The sequence below is a fragment of the Macaca mulatta genome, chromosome 19 (assembly GCF_049350105.2).
Source record: "Macaca mulatta isolate MMU2019108-1 chromosome 19, T2T-MMU8v2.0, whole genome shotgun sequence".
Classification (NCBI taxonomy): domain Eukaryota; kingdom Metazoa; phylum Chordata; class Mammalia; order Primates; family Cercopithecidae; genus Macaca; species Macaca mulatta.
Genome location: NC_133424.1, coordinates 67,327,225 through 67,336,399, shown reverse-complemented (window position 1 = coordinate 67,336,399; position 9,175 = coordinate 67,327,225). Strand labels below are relative to the sequence as shown.

Below are 9,175 nucleotides of genomic sequence, written 5' to 3'. Positions count from 1 at the left end.
GAGACCATCCTGGCTAACACGGTAAAACCCCGTCTCTATTAAGAAATACAAAAAAAAAAAAAAAAAAAAAAACTAGCCGGGCGAGGTGGCGGGCGCCTGTAGTCCCAGCTACTCGGGAGGCTGAGGCTGGAGAATGGCGTAAACCCGGGAGGCGGAGCTTGCAGTGAGCTGAGATCCGGCCACTGCACTCCAGCCTGGGTAACAGAGCGAGACTCCGTCTCAAAAAAAAAAAAAAAAAAAAAAAAAGAATGGGTCAATTATTTGTCTTAACATAGTGGAAAATCATACTGAGATGCTATCAGAAGACAGATGAAAAATAATTACAGAGGTCAAGTAAACTAAGTAGATTTTTAAAAGACAGGTATAGCCTAGGCAGAGTGGCTCACACCTGTAAGTGTGGGCTCAGAGTGGGCTCACTCCCAGCACTCTGAGAGAATGAGGCAGGATCGCTGGAGCCTAAGAGTTCAAGACCAGCCTGGGCAACATGGTGAAACCTCGTCTCATATACAAAAAATACAAAAAATTAGCTGGGTGTGGTACCACATGCCTACTCTCAGATACTCAGGAGGCTGAGGTAGAGGCTGCAGTGAGCCATGATTGCACCACTGCTCTCAAGCCTGAGACCCTGCCTCAAAAGAAAACAAAAATAAAGAGCAAATATAAACGTTAGGGGAACAACAACCACAAAAATAAAAGAAGCAAGTTATATTACCTGAAAATTCTCAGCTGTGAATATCTGTGGGTATAAAAATGTGATACTGGCCAGGCGTGGTGGCTCATGCCTATAATCCCAGCGCTTTGGGAAGCTGAGGCGGGCGGATCACCAGGTCAGAAGATCGAGATCAGCCTGGCCAACATGGCGAAACCCCGTCTCTACTAAAAATACAAAAATTAGCCAGTCGTGGTGGCACACGCCTGTAGTCCCAGCTACTCAGGAGGCTGAGGCAGGAGAATCACTTGAAGCCAGGGGGTGGAGGCTGCAGTGAGCTGAGATTGTGCCGCTGCACTCCAGTCTGGGTGACAGAGTAAGACTCTGTCTCAAAAAAAAAAAAAAAAAAAAAAAAAAGTGATACTGAATATTGATGTGCAGACGTAGACATAAACATTGGAAAATAAAAAACAGTAAGAACACTGTAGAAGAACTAAGTCCCTGCCTATTATGATAGGAATCCAGTAAGTGTAAGCTCATTCACATGGTTACACATTTTTAGAAATCTAATATTAACAAGTTCCTAAAGAAAACAGCTAAAAGTGGGTGTCTCTTAGGCGGAGCAATGGAAGAGACGGTTGGTTAAGCCATTGCATTTTGTACACACCCTTTTAGTGCTATTGGAATTTTTTAAGGAGGTGCGTGTATATTTTTGTAACACAATAAATAATAACAGTATACATCTTTTCTTTTAGACGTATGCTGTTAAACAGAATTAAGAACAGGAAGTCTCAAAATTGTTTCCTTCAGGAGAGAAGACTTACTGACCGGAGAGAGTTCTGAAACACCTGCTTTGCATACTGCTGCCTGAAGGGGTGGCCTACCCCTCCACACCTGTGGGCGTTTCTCGTTTCTCGTTAGGTGGAACGAGAGACTTGAGAAAAGAAATGAGACACAGAGACAAAGTATTAAAAAAAAAAGTGAGCCCAGGGGACCGGCGCTCAGCATACAGAGGACCCACACCCGCACTGGTCTCTGAGTTCCCTTAGTATTTATTGATAATTATCTTTACCATCGTAAAGAAAAGCAAGTGGCAGGATAATAGGATCATTGTAGGGAGAAAGTCAGCAGTAAGACATATGAATAAAGATCTCTGTGACATGAATAAGTTTAAGGAAAAGTGCAGTGCCTTGATATGCATATGCAAACATCTCCATAAACCTTTTTAGTGCATAAAGAGCAGCATTGCGCTAGCAAGTCCCACCTTCAGCCCTAAGGTGGTTTTCTCCTTTCTCAGTAAACAGAACATACAATCGGGTTTTATACCGAGATGTTCCATTGCCCAGGGACGGGCAGGAGACAGATGCTTTTCTCTATCTCAACCGCCAACAACCGCCAAGAGGCCTTCTTCCCTCTTACACTAGTCCTCCTCAGCACAGACCCTTCACGGGTGTCAGGCTGGGGGACGATCAGGTCTTTCCCTTCCCACCAGGCCATATTTCCGACTAGCACATGGGGAGAAACCTTGGACAATACCTAGCTTTCCTAGGCAGAGGTCCCTGCGACCTTTGGCAGTGTGTGTGTCCCTGGGTACTTGAGATTAAGAGAATGGTGATGACTTTTAACCAGCACGCTACCTTCAGGCACTTGTTTAACAAAGCACACCCTGCACAGCCCAAAATCCTCTGAACCTTGAGTCACCACAGCACATGTCTCTTGCAAGGACAAGGTTGGGGGTAGGGTCACAGATTAACAGCATCTCAAATACAGAACAAAATGGAGTCTCTTATGTCTACTTCTTTCTATATAAACAGTCTGATCTTTCTTTCTTTTCCCCACAGCTACTTAGTTAAAAAATCACATTTTAACTTCAAAATATCCAAACTAATAACACAGTTTTAAAATAACAAATTATTACAAATACTACGAAATAATAAACATACAAGTAGTGCAGAGTGGAAATGCAAAGCTATGTGTGCTAGAAGGCTAACATTCAATTAGTCATAACAAACAACAACAAAATTAAAGAACAAGATAGTTGTGACTTACCTTGGTCAATCACTTTCCATAGTAATTCAAGCCACTCAATCCAGGACCTCGTCTCGGAAAATGAAGGAAAAAAACAACAGAAAATAGTGCAGAGGTCTCTGGTGTTCAAAGAATAGGCGCTGGAGGGAGATGTGGGTGCCTGAGCTGTGCCCAGTCACTCAAAGGGCACACCTGACGCTGCCTGTTCACTTGGGGCTTCGGAGGAGAGGGGAAAGACAAGTTCCTCCCCGCCACTTTCTGTCTCCTGACTTCACTTCTTGCTTACCTTCGACTGCACTTCCTGGGTTGACATCACTTCCTGTCTTCTGACTTTGCCTCCTGTATGACCTCACTTCCTGTCTTCTACCTTCACTTCCTGTCTTCTGACTTTACTTCCTATATGACATCATTTCTAGTCTTCTACCTCCACTTGGTGTCTTCCGACTTTCCTTCCTATCTTGACTTCACCTCTTGTTTTTTTTTGTTTTTTGTTCTTTTTTTCTTGACAGGGTCTCGCTGTGTCGCCCAGGGTGGAGTGCAGTTGTGTCAGCTTGAAACCACTTTTGCAAAATTATGACTGAGACAGTGAAAGAGACTTAACTTAACTGACTCCATTTTGCTTGTAACCTCCAAGCTGTCCTTTTTCATTCCTGGGTGTAGGCTGAACTTTGGGAGAAACTTAGTTTATGGTTTAAACAAAGACGATAGCCCTTTCCCAAAGCAGACCTCTTTGTTGCCTGGGGACTAGATTGGCTCTGTAGGACTAACATTAGCCACGAGATTAGAAATTATGATTTAGGACATGCAGCTGGAGGCTACAAGATTGTGACCCTCCCTAAACTGCTTCTAAGGTAAGTGCTTGAGATAATTTGCAGAACCTGCACTGGATGGATCAGCTGGCACCACCCATCTCAATAAACTGGCCCATCTTATCTTTTGGCCTCCACTCAGGAACTGACTGAGTTCGAGAAGATAGCTTTGACTCCCATTATTTCATCCCTGACCAATCAGCACTCCTAGCCCACGGGCTTCCCACCCACCAAGTTATCCCTTAAAACAACTCTTCTCCCTGAATGCTGGGAGACACGGATTTGAGTAATAAAACTCTGGTCTTTCGTAGAGCCAGCTCTGCATGAATTATTTCTTAATGCAACTCCCCTGTCCTGATGAATCAGCTCTGTCTAGGCAGTGGGCAAGGTGAACACCTTGGGTGATTACAATCTTGGCTCACGGCAACCTCCACCTCCTGGGTTCAAGCGATTCTCCTGCCTCAGACTCCCAAGTAGCTGAGATTACAGACGTGCAATACCATGCTCAGCTACATTTTTTTTTTCGAGACGGAGTCTCATTCTGTCCCCCAGGCTAAAGTGCAATGGCTCACAGCAACCTCCATCTCCCGGGTTTAAGCGATTCTCCTGCCTCAGCCTCCAGAGTAGCTGGGACTACAGGCATGCGCCACCACGCCCGACTGATTTTTGTATTTTTAGTAGAGACAGGGTTTCACCATGTTGGCCAGGCTGGTCTTGAACTCCTGACCTCATGTGATACACCCGCCTCCGCCTCCCGAAGTGCTGGGATTACAGGTGCGATTCACCGTGCCCAGCCCACCCCGTCTTCCGACTTTACTTGCACAGAGCACATTTACATGATCTACACTGCTGTCTGGGTGAGTAGAGGAACCTTGGAGAAGCCTGGGTCAGGGCTCAGGGAATGAGCAAGGGAGGAAAGGATGTGGTGACCATGGAAGTTGTTTTGGGGCACAGGATGTGATCTGCGATTGGGGATTGTGAAAAGACCCTCACTGAGGTCTTTCTTCCAGAGCTGCGGCTGAGCCAGAGGATCTCGAACAGCAGAGAGTTCTTCCTATTCTCGTGGAAGAGTTGAGGATTGAGAGAAGCCGGGCGTAGCTCATGGGAGTGACCTTAGCTTTGAAAAGCCTGAAAATGAGACTTGGATGTAGAGTGGTGTGTGTGTGTGTGTGTGTGTTGAGGGAGGGGATCAGGCTCTCATGACCTCTGGCTTTTTTTTTTTGCTCCAGGAACACTTCCCAAGCCCACCATCTGGGCTAACCCAGCCCTCGTGGTTCGCGGGTGCAAACATGGCCATGGAATTGTGGAATGATTTTTTTTTGTATCCTTAGCAGAGAACCCAGTGAACTTTGTTCTTGATCATCAATGTGATGAGATCCAGAATTCAGTGATGGGCAGAGGCGAGTGGTCACAGGTGAGGTGCAAGAAAACGGACAGCAGTACTTGTTCATCTCTGGACATAGATTCAGACACACATGAACGAACCCATGTGCCACAGGTTTCACTGTTTAGTACTTGTAGGTCATGAGGGTAGGCATCTGAGAGCTTGGCTAGATGAAGTACACATGTTGGAGAAAGATGGTTAATTATGAGTGCAAGTTTACATTTTATGGGCCCCTGGGGTATCAATACAGTTCCTAAATGGATGTGGATACATTACTCAATTTCTTCTGTAAAGATGGGGCTAGATTACAATGGTTCTCAACCTAAGAAAATTTTGCATTTCAGCAAATATTTTCTAATGCCCAGAGACATTTTTGATCGGCATAACTGTGAGGATGCTGGTATCTAGTGGGTAGAGGCTAGGGATGCTGCCAAACATACTGTAAATGTAGAGGACCATGTTTCCTAACAAGTAGTGATCTGACCCCAAATGTCAATAGTGTGGAGAATAAGAAACCTTTAGTGTCCTTTTAAAACTCTGTGCCTCTCTTTTACCAACTTCGCCCCTTCCTCCCAGTGAACCTGAGAATAAAGATGCTCTGGAGGCCGGGCACGGTAGCTTATTTCTGTAATTCCAGCACTTTAGGAGGCTGAGGCAGGTGGATCACTTGAGGTCAGTTCAAGACCAGCCTGGCCAACATGGTGAAATCCTGTCTACTAAAAATGTAAAAATTTGCCGGGAGTGTGTGGGGCAGAATTGCTTGAACTTGGGAGGCGGAGGTTGCAGTGAGCCGAGATCACGCCACTGCACTCCAGACCAGGGAATGGAGCGAGACTGTCCAAAAAAAAAAAAAAAAAAAAGGGGGGGGGGATGCTCAGGGAATGACCTATGCTGTGTTGGATAAGGAGACCTTGAAACAGGAAACCTCAGAAGCCCACACAGTATGCAGTGGAACTGGAAAGTGATGCAGTGGTTTAAAGGAAGTATCAGAGAACTTGGATCTAGTCGGTAAAAATAAACCAATGGCCCCTGATGAAGAAATGAAAGTGTAAGAGTGAGATTAATTTTTTTAGTTTTCAATTTAAATATTGCTGGGTGCGGTGGCTCACGCCTGTAATCCCAGCAGTCTGGGAGGCCGAGCCGGGTGGATCACAAGGTGAGGAGATCGAGACCATCCTGGCTAACACAGTGAAATCCCGTCTCTACTAAAAATACAAAAAATTAGTCGGGTGCGGAGGCGGGCACCTGTGGTCCCAGCTACTCGGGAGGCTGAGGCAGGAGAATGGCGTCGGCCCAGGAGGCGGAGCTTGCAGTGAGCTGAGATCGTGCCACTGCACTCCAGCCTGGGCAACAGAGCAAGACTCAGTCTCAAAAAAAAAAAAAAAAAAAAAAATTAAAACTACTTTTGGCCAGGTGTGGTGGCTCAGACATATACAATCCCACCACTTGGGGAGGCCAAGCTGGGCAGATCACCTGAACTCAGTAGTTCGAGACCAGTCTGGGCAACCTGGTGAAACCCTGTCTCTACAAAAAATACAAAAATTACCTGGGTGCAGTGGTGCACACCTGTGGTCCCAGCTACATGGGAGGCTGAGATGGGAGAATTGCTTGAAATGAGGAGGCGGAGGCTGCAATGAGCTGAGATTGTGCCATTGCACTCCAGCCTGGGCGACAGAGCAAGATTCTGCCACAAAGAAAAAAAAAAAAAAGAAATGTTGCTGGGTGCGGTGACTCACGCCTGTAATCCCAGCACTTTGGGAGACCAAGGCAGGTGGATCACCTGAGCTTAGGAGTGCTGTGATTACAGATGTAAGCCACCGTGCCTGGCAGTAGAAAAGATTCTATTTTAAGTTGGAATTTTTAAAAAGCAAATCAGAGCAATGACATGGTCGTTTATGAGCTACACTGAAGCACCTAAAATATTGGATGTTGGTAGGAGAAATCCTCTGGCAAGTAACACTCAACAGGCAGTGATCCATGCAGGTCAAGAAATAACAAGGCAGGCTGGGCACAGTGGCTCACACTTGTAATCCCAGCACTTTGGGAGGCTGAGGCAGGAATATTACTTGAGCCTGGGAGTTTGAGACCAGCCTGGGCAACATAGTGAGACCCTGTCTTCAAAAAAAAAAAAAAAAAAAAAACCCCAAGAACTGGCCTGGTTTGGTGGCGTGCATCTGTAGTCACAGCTACTGAGGAGGTTGAGGCTGGAGGATCACTTGAACCTGCGAGCTTGAGGCTGCAGTGAGCTATCGTGCTGTTGTACTCCAACCTGGGCAACAACAGAGCAACACTCACTCTTGAGGAGAAAAAAAAAAAAAAAGGCTGGGTACAGTGGCTCATGCCTATAACCCCAGCACTCTGGGAGTTTAGGTGGGCGGATCACTTGAGGTCAGGAGTTTGAGACCAGCCTGGCCAACATGGTGAAACCTCATCTGTACTAAGAATATAAAAAAAAAATTTAGCTGGGTGTGGTGGGGAATGCCTGTAATCCCAGCTACTCGGGACGCTGAGACAGAATCGCTTGAACCTGGGAGGTTGTAATGAGCTGAGATCGTGCCACTGCACTCCAGCATGGGCAACAGAGTGAAATTCAAATCTTAAAAAAAAAGAAAAAAAAAAAAAAAGGAAATACCAAGAAGGCAAGGCAAAGATTGACAAGGCAATAGAAATCAATGCAATTAAACACTGTCAACTTCCCCCACCCCCCAGGTTCTCCCCAGTAAGATATCTTTTTTTTGTTTTGTTTTGAGACAGTCTTGCTCTGTCTCCCAGGCTGGAGTGCAGTGGCCGGATCTCGGCTCACTGCAAGCTCCGCCTCCTGGGTTTACACCATTCTCCTGCCTCAGCCTCCCGAGTAGCTGGGACTACAGGAGCCCGCCAACTCGCCCGGCTAGTTTTTTGTATTTTTTAGTAGAGACGGGGTTTCACCGTGTTAGCCAGGATGGTCTCGATCTCCTGACCTCGTGATCCACCCACCTCGGCCTCCCAAAGCGCTGGGATTACAGGCGTGAGCCACTGCGCCCGGCCAAGTAGCCAAGTATCTTTTCTCTAACGTGTCAAAGTCCATTATTAAGTAACAGCTTCATTTGTGAATGCTCTCACCTTTATTTCTCTCAATGTACCCGTGATACAGATATTTCATATGTAACAAAGTTAAGGACTTGTGCACGTGTAAAACAGAGGCAGAACCATGGCTGAAACATCTAGCCTAGCAGTGAGCTCATTATCCCTGAGGAGTGGGGGCGGGGGAGAAGAGTCACAGGCAGTTCACCAACACCTGGAAAATCAACGGCTTCATGGAGGATGAACGACTCTGGGGGGATTCAGATCATGAAGTCATGAGAAGAAGGTCTTTTTTTCCAGGGATCATGTTTCTCAGTATCAATAATCAGTTGTGGGTTGTTTTCTTCTATTTCTTCCAGCAGCTTATGGAGTTCATCATTAAAGTCATCTATTTTCAACCTGGGGTACAATGGGGGAGGAAAAGGTTACTTTGTGTATCAAGAAGATTTTTCAAATTCCCAAGTACCTGAAATTCTGTTGAGGTCACCTTTCCTGATTATTCTACGTGGCAAAGGTGTGTTCCATATTGATTTTCTTTTTTTCTTTGAGACAGTCTGTCACCCAGGATAGAGTGCAGTGGCACCATCTCAGCTCACTGCAACCTGTGCCTCTAGGGTTCAAGCCATCCTATCCTCTGCCTCTTGAGTAGCTGGGACTACAGGCGCCTGCCACCATGCTCAGCTAATTTTGTATTTTTAATAGAGTTGGGGTTTTACCACGTTGCCCAGACCGCACCTGGCCTGATTGCTTATTTATTTTTAAATATAAAATGAGGCCAGATGTGGTGGGTCATGCCTATAATGCCAGCACTTTGAGAGAGTGAGGGGGGCAGATCACTTGAGGTCAGGAGTTTGAGACCAGCCTAGGCAAGATGGTGAAAGTCCATCTCTACTAAAAATATAAAAGTTAGCTGGGTGTGATGGTGCATGCCTACAGTCCCAGCTACTTAGGAGGCTGAGACAGAAGAATCACTTGAACCTGGGAGGTGGATGTTACAGTGAGCCGAGATCGGGCCACTGCACTCCAGCCTGAGCAACAGAGTGAGATTTTTGTCTAAAAAATAAATAATAAAATGTAAAATTAAAGACTTTCATTTCTCTTTTTAATCCTTTTTTTCATTCCTCTTATTCTCAACCATGTTGATCTGATAGAGAAAAACATAACATCAGGTTAACCTTGTAATGGTATCAAGCCACTGTGTATTTTTAGATTCTTGTTTATCATGCACAGAAAATGCAATTG

The 9,175-nt window shown here is 45.7% G+C and overlaps 1 protein-coding gene across 5 annotated transcripts in view; it reads right to left on the bottom strand.

The window, feature by feature from the left end:
* Positions 1–7,951: 7,951 nt before the first annotated feature.
* The window catches only part of NLRP2 (NLR family pyrin domain containing 2), a 31,837-nt gene continuing 30,613 nt past the window's right edge, over positions 7,952–9,175 (bottom strand). For 3 of the 5 annotated variants that reach the window (XM_077976032.1, XM_077976034.1, XM_077976035.1), the window contains one exon: positions 7,956–8,332. In XM_077976032.1, coding sequence (XP_077832158.1) covers positions 8,194–8,332 — 139 coding nt within the window. In that variant the 3' untranslated portion in view covers positions 7,956–8,193. 5 annotated transcript variants of the gene reach the window in all.